The sequence below is a fragment of the Chironomus tepperi genome, unplaced genomic scaffold, assembly GCF_022539635.2.
Source record: "Chironomus tepperi strain 1889 unplaced genomic scaffold, CSIRO-AGI_Ctep_v1 contig_88, whole genome shotgun sequence".
NCBI classification, from domain to species: domain Eukaryota; kingdom Metazoa; phylum Arthropoda; class Insecta; order Diptera; family Chironomidae; genus Chironomus; species Chironomus tepperi.
The window spans coordinates 372,469-400,164 of record NW_027226210.1 but is presented as its reverse complement, the minus strand read 5'-3'; the positions used below and the strand labels follow the sequence as shown (position 1 = coordinate 400,164).

Below are 27,696 nucleotides of genomic sequence, written 5' to 3'. Positions count from 1 at the left end.
ACAAAAAAGTGAGCGTCAATGAGAATTGTGCATAACTGCTACAATGTGTAATTTTTTATCACAAATTGAATGAAAATAAACGAAAAATGTATGAAAAAAGTCTGCGCGCGTCATTTCCCCTCAACTTCCCCTCATCACATTGCATGCGATATTGCAGCGACATAGCAGACGGGTGAGCAACATGAATGTCTAGAGAGTCTCAGGACTCTCTCGTGAGAATTTTTTCTCTTTTAAATTTACTCTCACAAAATAAAAAAAAAATAAATTTTCATCCTCACAGTCAGCAATATCCAAGAATCAACTGATTTTATTTCAACATCCACAGTATAGTAAAAATAATTTACAAGGTTAGCAGCAATCGTGTAGACTGCTCCGCTTGAATATATATTTTTTATCATTTTGAATCATGAAAGTTTTGTGGATTAAAAAATAAATAGTCAAATATGATTGAGGCACAAGTGCTTTTATGTTTCTTTTAATTATTACTATACAGCTATACAAAAAAGGCATTAAATAAATCAACACAGGAGACCGTGTAGTGGATGAGAAGAAGTAAAGTGCTTAATTATGAATCAATTCCTTCTTCTCACTTACGACTTAATTTACGTTCGTTTGATAAGAAAGTTGTTGGCTGTTGTGTAATTTGTGAAAAAAAATATAATGTTGGATATAATAAATTAATGCATAAAATGGAAATGGCGAAAAGTGCTCTTTAATTTTCATTTCATTCAAAGTGAAACTGATAAGGTCAGAATAGAAAAAAAATAAAAGTCTTGACCATAAATTTGTGAATAATAAAATAGTTTTGGAATTTAATAATAGACTACGAATGTGCTGGTTGATGCTATTAATATATGTGTAAGTAGGAAAACTCACAACAGTTTGTAAAAGTGAAAATTATGTGAAATGGCAACAAACTAGCTTGAAATTATACCCTTGGAAAGGTTCTTTCATCCGATTATTATGCTGCGGGACAGGACAAGTTCTGAGAATTTTTGCTATATTTGTCGTTAAGTTTTTGGTCATGTTGAATTAGTTTCCTTCTGGAAAATTGTTGAAAGATTCGGAGAAATGGATGACGATTGTAATCTTGGGACTTGAAAGTTTTCATGTTTTTTGAAGCAAGTTTTCTTTAAAATTGAGGTTGAATTCTTGTTTATTTGAACTAGGAATTCTGAGAAATGTCGTGAAATTCGTGTAAATTTATGACATTTTTTGATCTTTGGAGAATTCTGCTAAATTCTATTTTTGTTCAAAATTGAGATTTTTTTTTACCATTTTTAAGAATTTAAAGAATTTGAAAAAAGTTTAAAAATTTCTATATTAAGCAGGATTCTTTTATGAATTCTTCAAACCGAGATTTTGAAGAGTTATTTTTTTTGTTTTGATCTCGAAAATTCATTGAAAATGACACTTCGAGAAACAATAAGTATTTTTGACATTTCTCAGTTCAGAGTTTGAAGTCGAATCGAGTCGATTTGAGACGACTTTTCCATACAAAATCCGATTCGACTTCGAGCTCTGCTTTAGTTTTTTCTAAGAGTTAGACACGAGCGGCACAATATGGCGAACCGAATTATTCATCATAAAAATAAAGCTTAATCATTTTATTTTTAAATCAAATACCTTTATGGTAAACAAATACCAATCTATCTATCTAAAAAAGCCATCATGTTGCAATCAGGACAGTTTCACGTCTTTTCGTTGATGCCAAAGCTCAAAATCGATGCAGATTTTACATGAAAATGTTAACTCAAGTCGACTCGAGTCCATAAAAAAAAACTGGTTCAATTTCGAGTTCTGGTTGACACTGTGACACATATTCATGCTCTAGAGAAGTTAGAAAAAAACTGCTTAAAATTTCAATTTGCAACAATTTTTGACTGATTTGTATTACTTACAAAAGTTTCATGATGAGACAGACCTATTTAAATAAAGGGAAAAATAACCTAAAAGTTTAAATTTATCATGATTGTACTACATAGTTCTATACTGACATTTTACAAAAAAAAAATCAATAAGAAACACAAAAAAAAGATAAATTGTGTTCTTATTCAATTTATTGATTTTCAACGTTTTTAATTTACAACAAAAAATCCGTTAATTTTTAAAATTTCCTTTGAAAAAACGATGCCTTTTTAATCCTTTAATTTAACCTACGTAAAGACAAGGAGGTGAATGAAGTAAATTATATTTAAACAACAGAAATCCTAGAATTTCAATGTTTATGAGAGTTTCTCTTTGAAGAAGGTTTGCTTTTTTGTATTAATATAGACTATTAATATAGACTATATAGACTTAGTTGAGAAATTAATTTTGAACAAAAATTCAATGAAATTTGCTTTTTTCTGAATTTAAGGATCAAGAATTGATGAACACATTTAGTCAGTTACTAATACTATCAGTGCACTCTAAGGTCATATAAGTCAACATCTATCCGACCTTATTCGACTAGCTTAACAAAATTTAATTAAAATTATACAAAGTACCCCCAAAAAGCCTTCAATCTTGATTAAATTCAAAAATGAATCAAGAGTCCATTAAAATTGAAATAAAAAGCAGAAGTAAATGAGAAACTCAAAATTACCCCAGTCATCCTTTCATCATCATCAAAAAGCATAAAAAATTATTATTCATAATTTTAATTTTTATTCACACAGCCTGATAATCAATTTCGCAATTATATCAGATTATTATCTCAATAAAAATTTATTCACGAATAAATTTCCATGCTCCAAATCACATTTTGTTGGATGTCAGCACTTACTGACAGTTTGGATCCCTTTTTTCAACATTATCGACCATAATAAATTATCTTAAAAAATTTTAATTAAAGTCAGAACAGAACCTATTTGAAATGTATACTTTAGGATTTATGAAGTTTATTCCAATTCAATTGGTTTTAAAAATTACTCATAAATTTAATTATTCAGTCATTCATTCAAACATCAAAAAATACAAAGAGATTTAACATTTTAATTGATTTTTGATATAAACAATTTTACAGACCAATTGGTTGGGAAACAAATACGGAAACAATCAGTTTTATGATAATTTGTTGGATTCTTTAATGAATTAATTATGGCTTTTTTTTTTTTATTTGACCTGGAATTTTAAATTTCAATTCAATTGACATGACTTTTTGATAAGTCATTCTCGAGAGGTATGCTGGGTGTTGGATGGGAGCATGCTGCTTTATATGATTTTTAAATCGTTAATTTTGAAATTTATTTTGTGAATTTTGAGACTTTTGAATTTGAATTTTAAGAATTTTAAGACTAGGCTTCCTTTAGGTCAAAAATTCGACACATTTTCATCAAACAGCATTACTTAAAAAATTGTAAAAAAGAACAATTAAGTAGGAAATCCAACTAAGACCTAATTTTTGCAACTATCCTAAACGTGAATAAAGCCACGCCAATTTAAGCTGAATTAAATGTCTTTTTTAAGCCATGTACCTTCAGCGTATCAATTTCAGATTCATATTTAGACAAAACTCAGAAGATTCAATAGAGAACAAACCAAATGAAAGGTTTTAAGCAATACAATTCACATACCAAGGCAGTCATAACGTAGGCAAATAAGTAAAGGAAAGGATAATTGATTATCATCTCTTTTATAAATCCTAAGGTTAACCTTATCTACATTTACTAAGGTTTAAGTCCGAAAAATGTTTCTTTTCCTCTTCTTAAATTGTAGAAACTCTCTTGCATGACAGCACAATTATACTTACATGTGTGTTCAGATATATTCATAAATGATGGCTATTTAATAGTTCATAAGTTGAAAAAGACTTAGATTTTGGCTGGGAAAAGCCACTTTAATCTAGTTTACTAGCATAAAACCAAGGCTCATTCAGGTACAATAAGCATTCAAGCCTAATTTCATCTGAAAATTGTAAAACTTGATCAAATTTTCGGTATTAATTTGGCGTGATTATGACACAAATTAGACAAATTCATTTAAATTCCAACGTTTTTGTGAATTTGATGATCTAAGACTTTTGTAGAATGACTATAAGGGTAGCTATAGCATAAGAGTATAATTTGGCTAATTGATCCATAATCCAGCACTAATCCGTCGTGACTCTGACTTGATTTCAGATTAAGTTTAAATTCGGCATCATTGCAAAGTCAATTTAGCCTGATGCCAGACTTCGGATTGATTAACCGGTTTTTGCTGTTCAGGATAAAACTAAATGAAATAAATAATTCAAACTAAAATCTTTCAAAATGTTCAACTTATCCTCAAAATGATTCCAAGCAACTATTCCAACAAACCATTCCCACGCACAAAACCTTCCCAAGGGTAAACGCACATAATAAACAGCTAGTCGAGAAAAAAATAACAAAAACTAGCCTCCAAAATTACCAATCTTCATTCTATTTTTATATGTTCATATCCTTCCAGATATAGAGAGCTAACTTACTAACTGTCCGACACTAACAGTCAGTAGTGCTATATATTGTGTATTTAATATCGGCAACAAAAAAAAAAAAAAAATAAAAATAGAAAAAAGAGCCGAAAGAAAGGAAGTTCCGCATAGATACATATACATAGCCTTTCCATGTTATAAATTCCTTTGAAGAAGGCCGAAACAAAACAAAAAAAAACCAAGCGATTTCCTTGCTATGTGTAGTGCATAATATTATATCCTTTTTGTATGTGAGTGGTGAACCAAATAAAGGCACAAGAAGGCATAAAAATCGATTAAATGTTAAAAGTTTTATGAGATAAAAAAAAAAAATAAGGAATTATTACATGAGATGAAGATAGTGCATTAAAATGGATAAAAGTGAACTAATAGCATAATAGATGATGCTGATAAGAAAGCGACGCTGCCAATGCTGAGGATAAAATTAAAAAAAAAAAAAAGTTAAGGCAAAACTCAATTTTTGGTGCTCAGTGAATAAATGAAGTATTTTGTCTTGGATCTTAATTAGAAAATTCCATTCTCGTTCCGAGTGAATGTTAACGTAGAGGAACACAATAGAAGAATGTGAAATAAAGATAACGAACGAGGAAAATCGATAGCAGCACAAAAAAAAGGCAGCAAATTTTCCTTTTTTTTTCGTGAAAACAAAATACACAAAAAAAAACCCTTCGAAAAATTTTCCTAGTAAATATTCATTCTAAAAAAAAATAGGAGAGAAGATGAAGATCCTTCATATGGAAGTGCCAGTTATGCAAATTTATTTTATTCTTTTCATTGTGATCGGTGAGATGAGAATTGCTTTTTATATATTTTTATAGTTACGATAATGCCTTGCAGGGAGAGAGAGCCAATGGATTGTTTTATACTTTTTACTTTTTTCTTTACAATGATATGAAAATTATATTATTTTTGTTCAAAACAATTCAATTTAAAGTATATTTAATTGTATTATTAAAAGAATTGAAGTTTATGAATAATGATAACTTCTTCAAACTAGATTGAAATAAATAATTTAATTTTTTTAATTTAACTTTCTTAAAATTTTCAATTTATTTGATTTAAATTTGTAAAAACTTCAAATTTATTTTAATTTTTAAAATTTTCAAATTTATTTATTTATTTCATTTGAATTTTCAAAATTTTTAATTTTTATTTCATATAAATTTGTATGATTTTCAAATTTTAATTTAAAACTTGGGATCACAATTTATAATTTGAAAATATGAATTTTGAAAATTAAAATTTAAAATTATAGAATTTTAAAATTACATTAATTGTCAATTTACTACGGTCAGGAAGGGAAAGATTTCATTTAAATAATTTGAATTCCGATTTCTATTATTAATTTTTAGAAATAATGTTCGTTATTTTGTAACGAAATAAAAGAAAAGTCCTAAATTTGAAATTTATAAATCAAAAATCATGAACTTCAAAAGTTTTATTGCAATTTTTAAAAACTTGAAGGTTATTTAAAATATTTTCAAAATTTCTAATTTGATAGTTTTTGAATTTTAAAGTTGAGATTTATTTAATTGTTAAAAATAATGTTTTCAAGTTGTTAAAATTTACATTTTTTCCAACTTTTTTCAATTTTTAAAAGCATTTTAAACGAATTTTTAAAATTTTTACAAATTAAACTTTTCAAATTCTTGAAGGATTTTAAGATTTCGGAGACTCAGTTTAAGTTTTAGTTTTGAGAACTTTTGCAGAATTTGAAATCGACCATATCCAAAATTCGAGTTAACTTCAAGCATAGGGTTTGAAATTTTTTTTTTTCAATTTTTATTCAATTTCGTTTATTCAAAGCTTTGATCAAGCTTTCGTTTAATAAAACTAAGTTTATTCATTTTTCCATTCATTAAATTAAAAATTGTTAAAAAATATTAAATTCCAAAAACCAAACCCCATTGGCTCACCCCCAAACCACTTCCTTTCCACCAACAATTCCCTCTTACCTCTCAGTCTACATCAAAATTCAACCAATTTCATTCTGATGAAATTTAATTTATTACAGTGATAATAAACACAAGTGGCGGTGATACACAAGCATCATATTGGGATGAAAATCTTTCCCAGCCATATTTCGACAATACAACGAAGCGCGACATGACCGTGACAATTGGACAGACGGCAATTCTTCATTGTAAAGTTAGGAATCTTGGCGATAGAGCTGTAAGTTGCAATCTTTTCATTCATATTTTTTTTTGTCTTTCTTGATGTCACATGAAAAATGACACTTGATAAAAATTCGTCTTGAGGGACTTTTTACTTATTTAATATGCAGTCATTTATTTATTCTGTTTATTCTCACCGCTTTTAAGGATTCGAGATGAATTTTTTGAGACAATTTATGAACTTTGTTATTTGGAATTGGGAGTTGGGATGGATATTGACATTGGGGATGAATTTTGATGAGGTTTTTAAGGATGATTATGGATTTGTGGGGAGAATTTGATAGGGTTTGATGATTAGGAGGGAATAAGGGACTTTTTAGGGGTAGAAACATACTTACTCATTTACTACAACCATGTTCCTATGTGGAGCTTATGTTATAACAGAAGGCTTTCCATCTGACTCTGTTGATGGCTCTGTTTAAAGATAAAAAGGGATGTTTAAGCTTTAAAGTGTAATTTACATATCATAAATGATTAAAAGCTCTAGAATTGTGATGTATTTTGTTGGAATTGTTAGCTTTAGTCATGGTATCACGAATATAGTGAAGATAATGAGCTTCTGATCGACTTTGTGGATTTTTCTTAAAAATTGTATGAAAAATCGAACGTTCATGGCTTGTTTTAGAACACGGAATAACTGCGAGCGGAGGGGAGAGGGGGCGTTTTGACGGTCTAGGGCAATTATAGGGAGCCTGTGCGCCGCGGCTCACTTTCAGTCGATTTCAGTCAAGGCTTGCCACCAAGGCTAGCCGCAAAAAATTAAAGGTTGTCCAACACTGCTCTAGGTGTTAATGGATCTAAGTCAACGGGTCTCCTCCTCCTCCCTTTTTAGATTTTTAGAGTCAAAAATACAGAATCTTCTCAACAAAATGTCTTCATATTGCTGTATAATATGCAATATAGCAGGTTGTATGCCTTGTATTTATGTTACTTCCACCAACTCTTTAATAATTAAAATTAAACACTTTAAAATTGAAAAAATCCAAAAAAAACGTTTTAAAATTCCCACTAAAAATGAAAATTTCATTCAAAAATTCAATCAAAAATTTCCCTTAAAGTAGTCAATGAAGTCTGCAAAGTTCATTCTATTGAATCACCGTCCTTAATGCTTTTTCAAAAAACAATTCATAAAGTTTTTTTTGTTTTTAAAACATTTCCATCGAGCTTTGAGCTCATTAACGAACAAAGTTTGATTATTATTTTTGATAAACAAAAAAAGTAGATTCGTGATAATTACCTCTTCAGGGGCTTCCTGATGAATATTGAAAAACATAAGTATGCAAATTTTTATGCACAAAGTTTTTTATGAATTTAAATTTTAAATTATTCATAAAAATTTTTAATTTTTTTCTCATGCAAAAAAAGCACATAAAAATTCAATAAAAGATCATAAAAAAGAAGCTTTTTGAGAATGTTTTTTTTATAATCCACATTTCCGAGAAGGCAGCTTGAATGCTTGTAGTTTCTTATTTCAATATAAAATAAAATTGGAATATTCTAAAGGAACTTAAAAGCAATTCATGAATACATAATAAATCATTCCTAATTCGCATTTTATATAGAAGAATCTCGCTTCAGTGGAGACTGTGAATATTTGTTGAAAAAAATACTGCGAGAGAGTTGTAAAGTGATTGAATGGATTTTGTCGAGTTTTAAATCAATTGATTTAAAGTTGAGGATATTGAGAATTGTTTAATCATTGAATGAGGACGTCTGAGGGAACATTCGATGGAATTACGTAAATCCTAATGAGAACGGACAAGGATGGCACCCTGCAAAGTGCATAGGATTGCATCCAGCACTGTGCATTGGATTGCATCCAGCACCGTGCATAGGATTGCATCCAGCACCGTGCATAGGATTGCATCCAGCACCGTGCATAGGATTGCATCCTGCACCGGGTATAGAATTGCATCCTGCACCGTGCATAGGATTGCATCCTGCATCGTGTAAAGGATGACATCCTTCACCATGTAAAGCATGACATCATGCACCGTGCATAGGATTGCATCCTGCACAGTGTATAGGATTGAAACTTGCATAGTGTACAGGATGGCTTCTTGCTAGGTGTATAGGGTGCACCGTGTTTTAGATAGCAAGCTGCTCCTTGTATAGGGCGCATTGTGTATAAGGTTAACTGTGTATTGGATCTAGTTTACTTATAGAAATATCGACTAACCCATCCTCCTTATCCCCATTCTCCATAAAACACAAGTAAACGACCCCTTAATGATCATCCATTTCCTGAACTATATTCAACGATACTCATCCATTTCTTCCTTAACGACTCTTAATTACAATCAAAATATCCCATAGCACATAATCAAAAAAATCTTTTTTCTATTATTCCTTATGCTAATTTCATAGCTTGATGCTCACAGTGGATAGCGAGCAAGTTTTGTTAATTAATATAACTTTGTAAGAAACTAATTTAAAACTTGGCACTCAATTAATTAAGATTTTAAATCGCATAACGTACGTAAAAGTTGAATAAGCATGCTTGATTGCATATCAAATGCAGTTGTTAATTAATATTGGCAAATGACAATTGAATTGTGCGAGGATTGGCGGTAGATGAAAAAAAAGCAGAGGTCGTAGTCGGATGATTTTTAGTCGGCTTTAGTCGGCTAAAGTCGACTAAAGTTTAGTCGACTAAAGCCGACTAAAGCATTACAGATTTTTTTCTTAGTCGACTATAGTCGACTAAAACCTTCTATAGCCGACTAAAGCCGCGACTAAGATCGACTAAAATGAAAATTTTCACACTTGTGAAGTATATAGAATTTCATATAAGAAATTCATTTTTTTAATTTCCAACAAGCTTAAGTTCGAATCTCATAATATATTTTGAATATTTTTTCAATATTTAACTAATTTATAATCTCAGAAAAGTCTAATTTTCTTATTCTATGATGAAAAACTCCCAAAAAAGCCGATTTTGCTTAGATTTTCTTATTAAAACGAGAAAAATTCACGAAAAATCCGGATTTTGTCTCAAATTTCTAATTTTTGGGGTAAAAACTACCCAGAAAAGCCAAGTTTTGTATCGGCTTTCTCACTAATTAAGAAAATTTGAAGCCAAATTCAGTATTTCGAGATTTTTTCATCCAAAAATCAGAAATTTGAGACAAAATTCGGATTTTTCGTGAATTTTTTTCGTTTTAATAAGAAAATCTATGCAAAATCGGCTTTTTTGGAAGTTTTTCATCATAGAATAAGAAAATTAGACTTTTCTGAGATTTTAAAGCAGTTAAATATTGAAAAAATATTCAAAAAATATTATGAGATTCGAACTTAAGCTTGTTGAAAACTAAAAAAAGGAATTTTTTATATGAAATTCTATATACTTCACAAGTGTGAAAATTTTCATTTTAGTCGATCTTAGTCGCGGCTTTAGTCGGCTGTTTTAGTCGACTATAGTCGACTAAGAAAATTCTCAGAAATTTTTTAGTCGGCTTTAGTCGACTAAACAAACTTTAGTCGACTATAGTCGACTAACACCGACTTCGACCTCTGAAAAAAAGGAATGGAAAATTGAAATAAATTGAAATGAAATTTAATTTTGGGATGAATTTTTAAGTAATTGAAGATGATAATTGGACATATGTAGTCGATGATAACGATGCAGTGAACTGGATTTTCGCAAAATTAATGATTCAAAACCAGCCGTCAATGTGCAGTCATTGCACTTTCGCTTCATGCAGTTATGACGACGGTGTAGGGTGCTCTAAAGCATGAAAGTAGCAAGTGGTGTAGGGAGCAGGGAGGGGTGCGTATTGTTGAAGTGGCTTCCAATGCGTCCCTGCAATATTGAATAATCTGTGCTGTTCGGGATAGGATATGGTTGATTGACATTAATCGTAAAAATTTCAATATTAATCTAGGCCAACATAACTGGATCTGGGGAAGATTCGATGAAATTCGGCATCAATCAAGTTAAAATCGGTCTTTTATTGGCATTTTGTCCATTTCTACGTTGTGTGCTTTCCGGGTTTTAACTCAATAAGCACACCAAAGCTTGTCATGTCATTAACCTGCGGATTGCTGCTCAGTATAAATTCAGGCCATTTAATTCCATTTGTCCATTCAAAATCCAACTCAACTTCAACCTCACCTTTAAGGTATGCTTAATAAATAGTATATTCCATATACTACACATTCTAATATTACGCACATCGACATTTGTAATAGGCAAAATTAATTACATTTTCTACGAAATTTTTCTATCATAATCAATATATACATCTACCCCCAGCGTAAACGGATCGAGAATTCATTTTAGCATTCAAGAATTCGTTTTAGCACTTATGTTTGATATTTAGAAAACCGTTAAAAATTATTACAAAAATATAACTTTTTCTTGAATTTAAAACATAAATTCTAAATTTTACTGTTAATTTGTTGATAATTTGCAGAAATTATGCTTTATATATGATTATTTCAGTAAATATCAATTGATATTAACAATAAAAATTTCATGATTTTTACCGTTAAATTTTTATTCAAATTTTTGGTGCTAAAAACCATACAAATTCGAGCAAAACCGTACAAAATTAACGGTCACTTTTTCTATTCGTTTACGCTGGATCTACCCATACATCAAAACCTTTCAATTAAGATAATCTAAAAAAAATAATAAAATCTTAAGCAATTTTCATTGAATAACAATGCGTAGGTAGTGATAAATTGAACACTTTCATATGAATTTTATTAGTGTAATTCATTAAATATGAGATTATGTAGGTATTAATTTATAGACAACATGTTGAATGTTGCTATATATCACATTCTAATTATTGATCCAAATTTTTAATAGAAAGTAATTAATCATGCGTCATAATTAGAGTTTGTGGAGCAGTGGTGGGCAACTTGTGTGTCGCGGCACTCTAGAAATTGTTGGAACTTCCATGAACCGTATGCTGTGTCAAGGCTAACTCTCTAGATATGCTTAGAATAATTAAAAGGTTGCCCACCCCTGCCTTAGACAATTGAGACAAAAATGTTAGTTTTGCGTGCTGAAAATGAAACAGGAACGAATTTAGTAAGACCTTAATTAATATGATTTATTTGAAGAGTTTAGTCAAAGTTTTTGAAAAGTTCAAATTGAGCTTCCATTCATCGAAAAATATCCGTACGAAAAATATTTAATTAAAACTTTTCATGAATATTGCATGCAGCTCTAGGCAACAACTATTCAAAGGAATTGTGCAAACAGAACCAAAAAATGCTACAATTTTGTATCTGTTGTGAATGGGAAATTTGAGGTTGAATACGTGTTGGATTTTCGCAATGAGCAACTTTTTTTTTGTGTGATTAATTGAAGTTCAAACTAATTAAATTGTATTGAAGGTGAAATTGGATCAGATGGCTACAGAATAAACTCGATGGATTGTGATTAAAACTGTTTCATATTGATTGAGATTTGAGAATTGAAAGGAAAATTGGAATTTTTTTGGGGGTTCAATTTATGGAATTAATTTGAATTTTTCATGAGGTACTACACAAGTGCTACATTTCGATGAATGTGGATGATATATGAATCAATATCCTTTATAGACAAAGAACATGCTTTCGAGAGCTTGCTCTAGCTATATTTGCTAATGTAGCTTGCTCGTGAGCGTTACTCTAAGTAAGAGAGTAAGCTCTTTGCCTCCTGGGTAACTCCGAGTAGTACAGTGCGACGAATCAGTTTAAAATCCATTAAAATTAATCCAAATCCACTGTCAAGTCAATTTGCGTCATACCATCAATACGACGACGCAGCAGTACCCTAGTTAATATATTGTGTTGCTCGGGATTAAGAGTAGAATGTATCAGGGATATATCAACCCATAATATCATCAATTACATTCGAAACTTAGTGATGCATCAAGAAAGAGGCAACTGACGACACGGCTGTGCACATTTTCAAATACAAAGTATTCCAAAATGTTCAAATTCCCAAATTAGGTTCCTCAAATTCAACTCTCTTCATCGAGTTTGATGAAAATATTTTATTAAATATTATTTCTCAATTCTATGTGGGAAGTTCACGCTCAAAAGATTAGCGCAGCAGACAGAAAAATCAAAAGGGCCATTTAAACTCCTACACATGATGTCTCTAAGTTGAGTAAGGCAGTATTTATAAATAATAATTTTTGGAGACAAGCTTTATGCTTTATTAAAGGCAATCATTTTATGTTTTTTGGTATTTAAATTGGAACTTATATTTAATAAGGGTCTATAAATATTTGAATTTTGAAGATTTGCTGGATGTGAAGATCAATTGGGATACAAGGCCTCCCTCAGATGGTGCTTAAAGATGGATCTGCCGCTGGATTCTGACTGTCAATTTCCAATACTAAGTGCAAAACTGTCTCTATCGACAGCTTCCCTCCAAGAGTTCTTTGGTCATCAACGAGCTCTTTTACAAGCTATAACGCCGGATTTGAAGAATTTAAGAGCTTTTTAAAATCTTCTAGTAACATTCTAGCCCATCGAAGCCTATTTACTTTGATTTGTCTTCCAATATTGAACCTCTCTATAGATTTGATACAGCTCTGCGTTACTCCTACATTTAAATTGTTCTCCTTCTCTCATGGGTACCAAGATGAATCTCAAGATCCTCCTCTTAAAGACACCAACTGGATGCTCTTCATAAGAAGTCATATTCTATGACTCTGAACCATGTAGCACAACTTGGTGGATAAGTGTCGTAGGCATGGTTAATTTGGCATGTTTTGAGATCCTTCCAGGCGTTAAATCGACAAAGAATCTTTCAATTTTTAGGACTATTTACCTCGTTTTTTAGTAATATTTCATACGGAAGCTTCAGATCAAGGAATTTCCAAAATGTTTTGTAGGCACACTTATGCGTCTCTACTTACAAATTGCCAACCACTGCTTTAAATGAACATTAATATTGCAATTTAATATCATCACAAAAAAGCATCTATTATTTACATACATAACTTAAAAAGTATAAGAATTCACGATAAAAACCTACAAATCTACCTTAATAGCATTAATGTATGTAAGATGCAAAGAAGAATTTCTATAAAAAATATTAAAATTCACATTAAGTAATGCAACAATGACATCAGGAAAAGGAAATAAAAAGAATAAGGCAGCAACAAAGCAAATGAAAATGATAAAAGTCATTATTTATTCCTTGCAATATGCAGCATTAACCTTTTCTTCTTACTCTAAAAAAAAATTCAACCATTTATATTATTTTATTGTGCAAATAATTCTTAAAGTAATACAAAGAATGAAAATGCGGGAGTTAGTCACAATGGCAAGAAGGGAACGAGTAGAGAGAAATGAAAAATGTGAGGAAATGTAGAACGGTAGTGCATTAAATGGAATGAAATAAAGAAAAGAAAGATGGGAAAAATTTTCATAACACAGCAGGATTTTTTTCCTTCCATTTTCCGCCACCAAATAGAGTAAAAAAGTTTTTCATTTCCTTAAAGTCTTGCTGCTTACTTTCTACATTAAAAACACTTTACTCATTCACAGTTCGTATGCTTCTTCTCACCTTTTCGTTAATGTATGTGGATTCTCTTAACCTTTTACACATTCTTTCTTTTTTTGCTGCTGCTGTTCGAGAATGACAGCAGCTAAATGTATAGGAATGAGTGTGTGGGATGATTGAATGGAAATACTTTAAGAAAATTATGAAAAATGATCATTTTTTATCTTGTTTAGTCTGAGTAATGAGGATTTAATAGCGATTACTTTCTCATAATACTTAAATTCTTTTTTTGTTGAGCTTCAGCTTCTTCAGAGCTGTTCAGCAAGCAGAAATACTTTTGTACAAATTTCTAGAGAAAAGTTTTATTTTTGGGAAAGAGTTTCTTTTGGGTAGTTCGAGAAAGTTAAAAGTGATGTTAAAGGTTATTTGAGTTTGGAAAGTAAATTCTTTTAAGTTTCATCGATCAAGATTATTTGAATGCTTTATTGGACATTATTAGAAGAGTGGGCATGAGATTTTTTGGGGGCATAAAAGATTCCTAAACTTTAAATCAACTCAAACCAGTGTTAAATGGAAGTTTTGCATTATTTGTGCGAAATATTATTCAAAATTGATGAATTTGAATTTTGTACGTACTTGATTTACTTCCATAGTCTCATGATCTACTTCTAAACTCACAAAATCTGCTTTTAGATCCACTTGATCTGTTCTGGATTCATTTGAGTTAATTTCTCTATTTGATTCAGTTGATGAACTTCTAGATTCATCTAGAAACACAATTAAACTTTCTCTAGACTCATCTGGAGTCCTGGAAAGTCTCACAGGCTTGCAATCTTAAACAAACTATAATATACAGCCGAAAACTGCAAACCAGTCCTTCTAGAATGCAGAAAATACAGCCCTGAGCGTCTTGCCAAACCCAACTTCTTTTCTGACCCACTTAGTAGACAGGAAACAAGAAACGAACCCAAAATTCATGCATTTAAGCTTAAATACTCGCTATGCTATTCATCAACTAGCACCCAATTCAATCATATCATTCTAATCCCCTAACATGAAGCTAAATCTTTAACATCCAAAATTAAATTACCTCAAACTGTTAAATTGTGATAAATATAGAGCTTAATCATTGCTCCAGCACTGCAGCTTCATGTCTAAACATAAAATTACCTAAAATTTGTCTCTAATCCCTCCATCATCCAACAAGCACAACACTCATTTTCGCTATAATTCCCAAAATAGCATACGAAACATGAACGCTACAAAATCTAATTAAAATATCATTCCCGGTTATAAATTCTAAAGCTTCAGAACTGAAAACCCATTAGCAAACATTCACGTGTATCACTTGGCATTTCCAATACGTTTCCTTTAATAATTATCAATGTGTATAGACACGAATTGAAAGAGTTTGTCACGCACAGCTTTTGTGTGCGATTCTCTTTTGTTTTTATTTTTTTTGGTGAAAAACTTTTCACATCGAGCTTGATTTATGTGTGAAGAATAATTGAAGCGATAGACAATTAAGTCGTTTGTCGAATTCCATGGGCTTAAAAAAGTTTCACCTTTTTCTTCGACGCACATAAATTTGAGTCAGTATGATGGAGGAAAATAAAGCTGAAAGTATTATGTAAATTGCCTTACGGAATGTTTGAAGCTTCTTCCTCGTGAGAATCATTACTTTACGCGCGCACACAGTTTTTATTGAAGAATTTATTGACTCAGATAGAATTTCATAAGATGTTGGAATTTAATATTAGCACGGAGAACTTGTTTGTGACATTTTTGAAGGATTCTTTGAGAAGTTCAATGGCATTGTGTATTAATCTGTGGATGATATTAAAGTCTACAATATGTAATTCAGTTTGAGCATAAATAATCAATAATCAGCTTCAAAATGACTAATGATAGGATTAAGAAAACAATTTTCAAAGCTAGATTTCGAATAAATTAAAGCTTTCGATTCAATCTCTAAGAAGGATTAGCTCAGAGCTCCAAGTCGAGTCGACCTCTAGTCGAGCCTCTAATCGAGCCTCTAGTCGAGCCTCTAGTCGAGCCTCTAATCGAGCCTCTAGTCGAGCCTCTAATCGAGCCTCTAGTCGAGCCTCTAGTCGAGCCTCTAATCGAGCCTCTAGTCGAGCCTCTAATCGAGCCTCTAGTCGAGCCTCTAATCGAGCCTCTAATCGAGCCTCTAGTCGAGCCTCTAGTCGAGCCTCTAATCGAGCCTCCAGTCGAGCATCTAGTCGAGCCTCTAGTCGAGCTCTAGTCGAGTCTCTAATCACGCTCTAGTCGAGTCTCTAGTCGAGTTTAGTCGAGTCTAGTCGAGTCTAATCGATTCTTGAATTTTAATTCTTTTACAAATTCCTTCCTTAAAATAGCTTAAAAATATTTATAAAATGTAGAACATTTCAACACATTCCATCCATAAATTTCCATCACAAACAGCACATGATGATTACCGTGAATATTTTTACATCTCATTCATCACTTTAATCAATTCAATTTACATCCATATATGATATGCTTGTTACCAAATCATCAAGATCTGAAAAAATAAAAAAATTAATATCGTCGTCTCGATTCCAAAAGACATTCTATCATCAAAATTTTTAATGATGTTCGTGAGCTATAATAAGAATATCAAAATTTAAATGACACAAAAAGCTATCAGAGCTACGAAATAAAGAAGACAAGAATGACTCAAATTTCAGACATTTCAATCATTTTTAATGAACCATTCAGTCGATTGTAAATTCGTGAGGAAAATAGAGCAATCATGTCATTATTTGTGCTGTTTTAATTATTTTGTGGATATATAGGAATGTGTAGGAAGAATGTTGGATTTGGAAATTAGGTCGGGTATTTTGGGGATTTTTAAGACAGTTTTGATGATATTTTGAGGATTTTGTGTAATATTATAGGAACTATTGAGGTTCCTGCCTTACTAAGCCTACCCTACACTTGATTTACCTCTTTTCTACCTCGACACACAGCATCAACTCTCAAATACTGTAATCCAGTCATTCATAACTCCAATAACAGGAAAAACATCACTTGTGCGGTAAATTGAGCATCAAAACGTTCCAAAACTTCCTCAATTCCGTTCCACAATTTAAACTTTTCCACTCTAACGATAGAAAACTTTATTAAATCCACCATAATGACGATATAATCGCAGCTATAGTTCCACATACACACAAAAATCCATTTTACGAAATACCTCAACTTTATACACTCCTGCAATCAGGCGCTGTTACAAAAAGCTATATAATTTAAATTGTTTTGGATGCGGGTAGAGATATGCGGAAGGATTAAAAAAAATTTCACGTCCAAAAAAAAAGCTCAATTCACTGCACATCCCGAGAAGGGGGATTAATGTGGTTTAAACCATTGAAAATGCATTTGGTTGGTGGATTTATGTTCATGCATATTATGTACTGGATGTATGATACTCAAAATTTAATGTCAGGTTGACAGGTTGAGCTTTAAAGGAATCAGAAATTGAGCTGAACGTGAATTTTGCATGAGATACTTAATGATCAATTTTGTGCTTCATGCTTACTCTTTTTGTACCTGATTCATTAATCAATTCACCGAATAAATACACAAAATTCAACTGGAAATAAAATAAAATTCAAGAATTTCCTCTTAAAATGTAATAAATTATTTAGCAGTTCCTGTTCATCAAAACCAAATAAATAAACCGCAAGAAAATGGTGGAAAATCATTTAAATGCCGTCGTCAATATTACACATAAATATTTAAACTTTTTTTCGTCATGACACAAGCTTAATTTCACATCAATTACTTTCCAAAATTATAGTGGTTTGACATTTCATTACATTTCATAGCTATGTATTTAATTATTTATGGAAATCATTTCGGAAGAAGTTTGCGAGTAAATAACGGATATAAATTTTAATTGCCTTAATTAAATAACAGACTGAGATCATGTTATTTTGTTGGTTTTTTAAAATTTTAATTAGGTAGGAGGGAAATATGTTTATTTTTGAGAGTAATTTTATGGTAATTAGATATATATTTTGGGAATTGAAAAGTACTTTGGGAATTGATGGAGTGTTAAGATTGTGGGTTGATTTTTGGGAAAAGGTCAACTTAAATGAGGCTCAGCAGAAGTTAAGGCCTGCTTGAAGGGTATTCAATTGAAAGGAAGCTCAACTTAAGGAGAAACTTAGCTTGAGTGACGCTTAGCCGAAGAGAAGCTCAGTTTGGTTGACGTTTAGCTGAAGAGAAGCTCAGCTTGAAGGTAGCTCAGCTTGAGGGACGTTCAGCTTGAGGGATACTCCGCTGAGGAGAAGCTCAGCTTGAAAGACCCATACCTTAAGGGATGCTCAACTCAAGAGAAGCTCAGCTTGAGAAATGTTTGGCTGAAGAAAGGCTTTGCTTGGAGATACTCAGCGAAACAGAAGCTCAGCTTGAAGAGAAGCTCAGCTTGAAGAAAAGCTCAGCTTGAGGGACATTTAGCTGAGGAGAAGCTCAGCTTAAAGAGAAGCTCAGTGAAACAGAAGCTCAGCTTGAAGAGAAGCTCTGGTTAAAACGAAGCTCAGCTTGAATAGAAGCTCTACTTAAAACGAAGCTCAGCTTGAAGAGAAGCTCAGCTTGAAAAGAAGCTCATCTTGAAGAGAAGCTCAGCTTGAAGAGATGCTCAGCTTGAAGAGATGCTCAGCTTGAAGAGTAGCTCAGCTAGAAGAGTACCTCAGCTTGAAGAGAAGCTCAGCTGGAAGAGTTGCTCAGCTTGAAGAAAAGCTCAGCTTGGAGAGAAGCTCAGCTTGAAGAAAAGCTCAGCTGGAAGAGAAGCTCAGCTTGAAGAGAAGCTCAGCTTGAAGAGAAGCTCAGCTTGAAGAGAAGCTCAGCTTGAAAAACAGTTCAGCTTGAAGAGAAGCTCAGCCCAGAAACAAAAGAGCAAGTCTCAATACTCCCATAGCTATAACTATAAACAAAACTTCAATTAAGTACAAATAAAACAAAAAATAAAATAGACAAAAATTTATTGAAAATCTCTCAAGAATTTCCAAAATACCCAACCTATTCAACAATAAAGATAACCCTTATTAGATAGCCTTCTGCTTCTAATGTTCAACAAACAAAAAAAAAAAAAGTCAAACAGAAAATTACGAAAATCAAGTGTCCCATATTATTTAATTTGAAAACTTTCCTAATGACTCAATTAATGTTAATGACACTTTGTTCTTGTTGTTCTAGGTCTCATGGATTCGTAAGCGTGATCTTCACATCATGACAATTGGAATTCTAACATACACAAATGATCAACGTTATCAAGCTCTACACACGGAGGGCTCCGATGAGTGGTCGTTGCGCGTTACATCAGCACAGCCTCGTGATAGTGGCGTGTTCGAGTGTCAAGTATCAACAGAACCGAAAATAAGTCAAGCATACCGTCTCAATGTTGTCGGTAAGTATTATTTATTTGAATGCGTACTTAATGGATGGAAACAAAAAATGTCGAAAATTTTCGGGACAAAAAAAAAACGAAACTTTTTAAGTTCGTTGTCAATTCTTCTTCTTTATCCGTGAGACAACAGTGGCAGAATTGATATTTTACATCCATGACATGCCGCGTCTGACTCGTCTTCAATTTAATAAATAACGATGCCTGAGAACAAGATAAATATCATTTAAAGTAACATGAAAAGCTTAAAGCGATTTTCTTTTCATTCTCGTCAAGTCAAGTTGTGATGAACAATTCATTCCTTCCTTAATTTTCCTCCGTTTTACTGCTTTCTGTCCTGTTTCTTGTTTTCTTTTTGTTGATTATTTTTCGTAAAGTTTTTTTTTTGTGTTCTCAAAGCTTATTGTTGTCTCAAAAGTTTACTTAAATGTTTGTTGTGCCTTATTCTTATTTTTTACAATTGATTGTCTGTTGTTTGTAGTCTTTTGGAGGCGAATGGAACTTTGGATAGTTGGATGAGACAGAATTTATGTGAATGAACTTAATTTGAATGGCGATGAGTTTTTGGTAATGGATTTATCGTGTAGTTTTATTGATTTTTGGAGGAATAATTTGGGGAATTATTGAAGAATTTTGAGGTTATGTTGCTTAAGAAGTCGATTGACTGTGTAGCTGTAAAGGGTCATTCACTTGTTTTGTCCAAAAATAAGATTAAGGATGCAAAACTGTTTTATCGATTTTTGGAGGGGAATTGTTGAAGAATTTTGAGGTTATGTTGTGGAATTTTAAGGTTATGTTGCTTAAGAAGTCGATTGACTGTGCAGCTGAAAGGTCATTGACTTGCTTTGTTCAAAAATAGGATTTAGGATGCAAAATAGCTGAGAAAAAGGCTGGACAGGTTGTTTTCAGCTGTAAAATAGGCAATCGCCTATGACGCATGCAAGCATGGTGCTCCAGCACATGTTCCAATTATGCTATTGAATTTGCTTTAATGCTCAAGCTTAGAAACGTCTTAGACGATTGTCTATGCTACATATTTAAGAAGCGAGAGGGTTAGGAGTCATCCTCCTTTTTGGTTGATCCCCAAACCCTTCGTCCCCTTTTTTGGCTGACCCCCAAACACCTCGCCTTTATTTTGATTGACTCTTCATTTTCCCCAACGGGTTTTTGAAGAAATTGAAGAATTTTTGCGATCCATACAAAAAATTTCAAACCCCTTCTACCTTGGTGGTGAGCCTCAACCATAACCGCAAGTGGCACACGGTTCATGTCATTTCTGAACCCATTTGAGGTGCATGCTCGGCCACACAGGTCACTCAACACTGTTGAAGCGAGGGATACCAGTTTCTGGATGCTTCGAAAGTTCCACCACTTGACAACAAGATGCATTGGTCTTGAAAAACTCACAGCATTCAATCGAACAACACCCCCCAACTTCAGCATGTTAATTAGTCAACCACCCATTTAATCTACCTAAAGTGAATCTACTTATTGCATAAAAGCTTGACTACAAAAAAAAGAAAGAAATCTAAAAAATATTCAAAGGAATGAATATAAAAAAATGGAAATATATAATAAAAGCATGAAGACTGATGATGATGATGATAACAATAATGGAAGGGTCTTATTAAAGAGAGAGAGGAGAAAAAAAGCAGGAGAGGAAAAAAAAAATAAAGCTTTTGTGGTTTCTTCTCGGTGGAATTTTCATCATTATGAATGAAAAATGTATTCTTTATGCTTCCTAAATGGAAATTGAAACAAACGAAATGAAGGAAAATAGAGCGAATGATGGCAAAACAAGTAAATGTAAAAGGCTTTTGTGGTTGCGATACAAACCAACTTGAACCTTCAAAACACTTTAATGTTTTTTTGGCAATGCTGCTTTTTTTCATCATCAAAGGGAAAGATGCTGTTGTTTGTGAAAAGTCTTTTTGTTCATTTGTTCGCTAAGTAGGTCGGTGCTTATGATGTTTTGTTGAACAAAAGTGTTTTTTGCAGAGTCTCAAATTAAAATATAAAGCTTAAACTTTTAAACTTCATGTTTGTATTTCTAAATTGAAATTTGAGTTTTGTGCTCAAAGGCTTTGACTTTGAAAATTAAGAATGACTTTCGAAATTGAAATTTGATTTTTCGAAATTTAAGTTTGATTTTCGAAATTAAAATTCAATCCTCAAAATTGAAGTTTGAATTTCGAAATTTATGTTTGAATTTCGAAATTTATGTTTGAATTTTCGGAATTGAAATTGAAATTTGAATTACGAATTGGAAATTTGATGAAAGATCATTGATCTCAATGGTTGAGATTTGAATCTCAAATTTTAAATTTTACTTTCGAAATGAATTTTTGAATTCAGAATGCTAGGTTGAAATTTTGAAACTTCGAAATTGAGCTTGGAATTTAAAAATTTAAACTTAAGTTTTGAAATTTAAATTTTGAATTGAGAAATAAAATTTCAAAATTGAATTCGATTTTCAAAATTCGAAATTAAATTCAAAATTCAAAACTGAATTTTAAATTCGAAACTGAATTCTAAATTCTAAATTGGAATTTGAAATCAAAATTAAATTTGACATTCCAAAATGAGTTTGAATTCCAAATCAAATTAAAGTTTCAAAATTTAATTTGAATTTCAAATTATTATTCTTAAAGTTTGATTGAAATGCGCTCCATCCAATTAAATTCCCCACTCAATCCATTCCTTTCCAAAAGCCACGACATCCAACATTGAGCCGAAATGATGAATGTCTAAAGTGGTAGCATGTTCATTAGTAAATAGTTAGTAAATATCTCCCAGTATGAATTTCCATCCTCACCATTTATCCCACAGCTTGATCATTTAACATTTTCTAATTAACTGCTAGCTGAATAGAGGGATTTTGATGCTATTATTTCAAATAATCACAATCGCATGAGAAGGAAGAGAAAGCCTCGAGGCAAAAAAGGAAAAATTATTCATTTGAAATTGATACTAAAACAACAATCTCATGTCAGTTCTATGGAATGATTACAACATCAACGGCAACAAACAGCGGCAATAACAAATAAGGATGAAAAAAAGAAGAAAAAGCAATCAGGCAATGGTAGTAAAATCTCAGCAGTACAGAAATTATTACATTAAATGCCTATTTTGTGATTCCATAAGCATTTGTAGCATTTTCGTATGTATTTTGTGCCTTCTTCTTACTCACGATTTTTGCTGCTACTGCTGCCGCTTCGCAATTTACGCAATAATGATTTCTACTCTCATTCTTACTGCCATGCCTTCATTTGCTCATGCTTTCTTCTTCTTACTGTCGATTCGCTTTCTTTTTTGGTGCATTGTTAAGGGAGAAGCTATTGAGCTCTTACGATCAGTTTGGGTGGATGGAAATATGGAGGTGTTTTGGGAGTTCAGTGAGGTGCCATGCAGTTGATCACGTAGACCATTTATTTTTGCGCAGTAATAGTAGTTAAAGGTACACAATTTATGATCATTATGAATTATAATGCAGTAGACTTACTTTAGTACCATCTGCATAAGGACGTTTTGAAGGTGATAATGAAGAAGTTTGTAAGAATTGATTATTCAGGCTATAGAGATGTAACAAGAATAGTGGCATATAGACGTGGCATACAAACGTGAAATACAAACGTGGCTCATCGGACCAATCGAATCTTGGTGTTTCAGTTGCCGGTACCATTGAGATATGACTCAAGGGTCTAACCAGTATTTAACCAAATGTGGATGGATTTCGGGCAGATTCCAACATATCGGATGACTTCCTAAACCAAGTTCAACCGAAATCAGAACCATAACTTCTTGTCCATTGGTCCATCTTGTGATCCACAATCTGATGACAGAACACAACTGAGTTTTAAACCTATAAATTAGTATAAACTAATCTCAGCCTGTTTTTCTCGAGAATATGAATATTGAGACACACCTGAGGTTCGGTCGTGATCCACATGTCGCGTCATAGTTTAAGCATCACTGCTTTAAACAGGTGTCGGGATGACACCTTAGTTAATAGACTCCTATTGGTCATGGCTAAGATTGATGCATCAATCCAATTATTCAGCCATCTATTTCAGATTACATCAGCACCAGAATATGCTTCAGCTTCAGAAGATGCTTTATCCCACAAACCTCATTTTCCCAATACAAGTCTAACAATCACAACAAAATTACCCAAATCAATAAAATGCGCTCTAATCCCTCACACCTTCCATTCAATTTTCTCACACACATCTCAACTTTCCTTTCATTCTTGATGCCTTTTTCCATTTTTCCAAAAATGGAATGAGACGAGAGAGCGTTGAAAAAAAAAGTAGCAAGTAATGACATGACGAGAAGGAGTAAGAATACGAATGAGAATAAAAAGAAGATGCGAAATATCATTATTTCGTCATGTAACGAGGAGAAAGCTACGGAAGTTGCTTATAGTTGCCTTCCCCCCATTGGGAAAAAAAAACTTTCATTGCTGCTCTTTTTTTAAAGTGCTCCTTACTAATGAGTTGAAGGTTTGGCAATGATTACTTCCGATTTTATGCGTAATTTCTTTAATGTGAATGAGAAATGAGTCGATGGAAGCAATTAAAGGATTAAAATGCTTAACTTGAAGCCTATTCTGCAAATATGCTAAATTGAAACTTTTTCCCGGAATTTTCTATTGTTTTGTAATTTAAATTCCGTTCAGCTTTAAGGCATTAGAACAAAAAAGTTTACAATTTTCCCACCAAAACATTGAAATGGAATCGATATTTAACATTTTGAGTTGTATTCACCCTTTAAACTCCTTCCGGCGTATAAGTTTGAATATTAAATTTTGTTGTGCCACTTCCTGAATTCTCAAATAAGGAATTTTTGTTGCTTTAATATTTTAACAAACGAAATTTTTTAAAATTCCTTCCTTTTTTTATGAAACGTGATGATTTTCATGTTGGGCTATGAATTAATAATATTAAATATATGCTTTGTTGAATATTTCCCGCTGGAATTTGCCTCCTTCCTCCTCATACCCAATCTCATGATACATAGTACATAAGTTTAACTCTCGATGAAACAGCTGAATGAATAGCATGTAACCTGTGGTTGGAAACTTTGGGATTTTTGTGGGTGGTAATTTGTGTTTGCTGTGTTGGTTTATATTATGCTGTGGATGTGGAATTTTTGAGGTTAAAGATGCGAGATAAATGAGGAAAAATTCACAATAACATGTAAATGTGATGAAAAATTGATGAATTACTTAAAATTCAGGGATAATGGTAGGTAAAATTGGGGATGTAAAGGCTTCTTTGAAGTCAAGTTAGATTTTGGATGGGAAAGTAGGGATTCTCCAGATCGAGGACGAGTTTGAGAAGTCATCAAAGAATTATCTTGGAGTCTCGGTATCGGTCCTTGTCACGGTCCCCATCTTGAACTCTGTCTTGGTCCATGTCGCGTTCCGTGTCTCCGTCCATGTCTCTCCCGTCCATGACTCCTCCCGTCCATGTCTCTCCCGTCCATGACTCCTCCCGTCCATGACTCCTCCCGTCCATGACTCCTCCCGTCCATGACTCCTCCCGTCCATGACTCCTCCCGTCCGTGACTCCTCCCGTCCATGACTCCTCCCGTCCATGACTCCTCCCGTTCATGACTCCTAAAGTTCATGACTTCTAAAGTTCATGACTTCTAAAGTTCATGACTCCTCCCGTCCATATATCGGTCCGGGTCTCTGTATATGTATCTGTTAAACCTAGTTACCTCAGTAACTACTTAGTCACTGACAAAATCACGCATAGCACAAGTCGACTAATCGATTAAGCGTCAGGTTGACATGTCTCTGGCATTGCGTCGGTCTAGACAACCCGAATTTTCGATCGATTAACCAATTTGCGCTTTTCAGGATACTCAGCATGAACCTCTAATTCCATTACATACCATACAAAGTATCCAATCCCAGGATTAAAACAACATCAAGATATGCTGCGTTCATATGTTGTTTCACTCGCATAAATTAATGTCTGGATATGAATTGCAAAAACTTTCCATTTTCTTATTCTCCGTTGAATTACAAGACATTTACATCCCTTTCCATTCTGATTTCAATTTCATGTTTTGCATCATTAACAACATTTACATTTCTTTTTCTTCTTCTTATTTCCATATTATGCAGTATCAAAGGCGAAAATTCTTGGCAATCCCGAATTGTACATAAAGAGTGGCAACGATATCAATTTAACATGCACGACATCACACGTCACAAATCCACCATCATTTATCTATTGGTATAAAGGTGGTCGTGTTGTAAACTATTCACAGCGTGGCGGCATTAATGTCAGCACTGATCGTACCACAAAAACTAGTAACTTAATAATATCTAGGGCGGCACCGTCTGATAGTGGAAATTATACATGTGCACCGAGCAATTCAGGTAAATTAATCAAATTAATTTGACTCAATTGATGTAGCTGTGCACAATGAGATTGTGCTTATGATGCATTAAATTGTTATGGGAGTATGAGCATCGTGTGCTGGACAGAGTTGGTGATCTTGGGGATTTTTTCAAAAATGTTGAGGATTTCTAGGTTTAAGGGTTAGAATTGTAAGGGTAAATTGACCCAAAAATGATTTTTGAACCCCCAAACCACACCTGACACTCAGCACACCAACTCTGCCTACCACAACGACAAACTTTATGTCCCAAATGTTTTTTCCGGCTTTTGTTCTCCCTCGCTAATTTTCATTAATGTACAAAATCTCAACAATAGATGCTGATTTTGTCATGGTACATGTGATAAACAACATCGATCCAGCGGCCATGAAGCACGGCAACAACAGCGGAACAAGTCTCTCAATATCATATAGATATAACAATTATTATCAACATTCAACATTCATTGTGTGGAAATATTGTCTTGTCATATTAGTACTGATAAATAAATCATTTTCAATTAGGTGACTATAGTAGTAATTTGTAAAAATTGTACATATATAAATATATATATAAATAAAATATGTTAATTAATATGAAATGGAATGAATTGAAGAAGAAACAAAAAAAGTTCTGTGTTTTAATTCAATATTTACTTACATTTTTCATATTACAGCTGAATGATTATTACATGCACGAGCAATTGATAGTCATAACGAGTATCATGTCATAATTTTAGGTTCAAGTTATGTAAATAAATAAATATTTGGTTTACTTGATAGGTAAATAATATTAATATTCTGACTGGATATTGTCAATTGTTTAATTTCAATTTTGTGGAAAATATACTGATATTCATTGGTATTGAGGCATTGATACTTTTGGTTATTAAGTGTTTGGTACACAATTTGTGTCAATATTTTGGTATTCACTTGTGGATGGCATGATAAACCCACAAAAATGCATGGGAAAATGCAACTCACCGCATTATGCTGCACTTTCCGCGATTGAAAAGGAATCAACCAGTCGTAAAGGCAATTTCAAGTTATATCGTTAATATGGCGACATAGCATTGTCTTAGAGACAGTGTAATATTTGGGATTGACAATTTGCAAAGGACAGACATCGAAAGAGCCAGTTTAAGATGCCGACTGAGAGAGGTCATGAACCACAGCTTTTCTGTACATCCAGCAAAGTAAGTAAAAGAAACCGCTTTAAGGTACTGTAGTTGTCTTTCTGTATCATGAAAAGATGCTCTATGCCTATCCACCCAGCGGACAGATTGTGCTGTCCAGATCACAGCCCAAAATACAGAGTAAATTCCGGCAGCCAGCGAAAAAGCCAGTTTGAGACGCCAACTAAGAGAGGCCATGGATCACAGCTGATCTGTACGGTTAGCGAAGTAAATAAGCAAGAATGTACCCAGAAACACCAAGGTTGACCGCTTTTAGGTTTATCGACTTTCTGTATTATGAAAGCACGCTCTTTGCCTGATAGAGGAACACGTTGTGCAGTTCAGGATACAACCATAAACAGATATTGCCATTCCAAAGCCAACCATCCACACCAAAGTCACAAAATCAAAGACTTCTTCCCTTAACAATATAATCACTAAATTAGCAAATAATCCGATAATTGGATCTTCCTCTAAAGTGATAATATTTTAAAAGCACAGATTACAATTTTCCGCATCGATTACACATCCATAAAGCTTAAACAAAAATACCTTTAAGCAATTCCACACAGATCTCTTAAAGGTTGAAGAAATATCCGACGATGAGAAAGGTGTTCCTCATTACCATAACT

At 32.7% G+C, this 27,696-nt stretch overlaps 1 protein-coding gene across 1 annotated transcript; it reads left to right on the top strand.

Moving 5' to 3' along the window:
* Positions 1 to 358: 358 nt before the first annotated feature.
* LOC139086742 (kin of IRRE-like protein 3) lies at positions 359 to 26,418 on the top strand. The gene is made up of 6 exons (XM_070635324.1): positions 359 to 858; positions 4,411 to 5,218; positions 6,450 to 6,607; positions 19,289 to 19,499; positions 25,633 to 25,890; positions 26,228 to 26,418. Exons 2-6 carry the CDS (start codon positions 5,155 to 5,157, stop codon positions 26,416 to 26,418), a joined length of 882 nt encoding a protein of 293 aa, XP_070491425.1. The 5' UTR covers positions 359 to 858; positions 4,411 to 5,154.
* The last annotated feature ends 1,278 nt before the right edge of the window (positions 26,419 to 27,696 follow it).

Bases quoted from the DNA above. Each gene is read 5' to 3' on its own strand.
- LOC139086742 (XM_070635324.1), top strand. From the start codon at position 5,155: ATGAAGATCCTTCATATGGAAGTGCCAGTTATGCAAATTTATTTTATT. The intron at 5,219-6,449 runs GTGAGATGAGAA...AATTTATTACAG, and splicing joins TATTCTTTTCATTGTGATCG to TGATAATAAACACAAGTGGC. The intron at 6,608-19,288 runs GTAAGTTGCAAT...TTGTTGTTCTAG, and splicing joins GGAATCTTGGCGATAGAGCT to GTCTCATGGATTCGTAAGCG.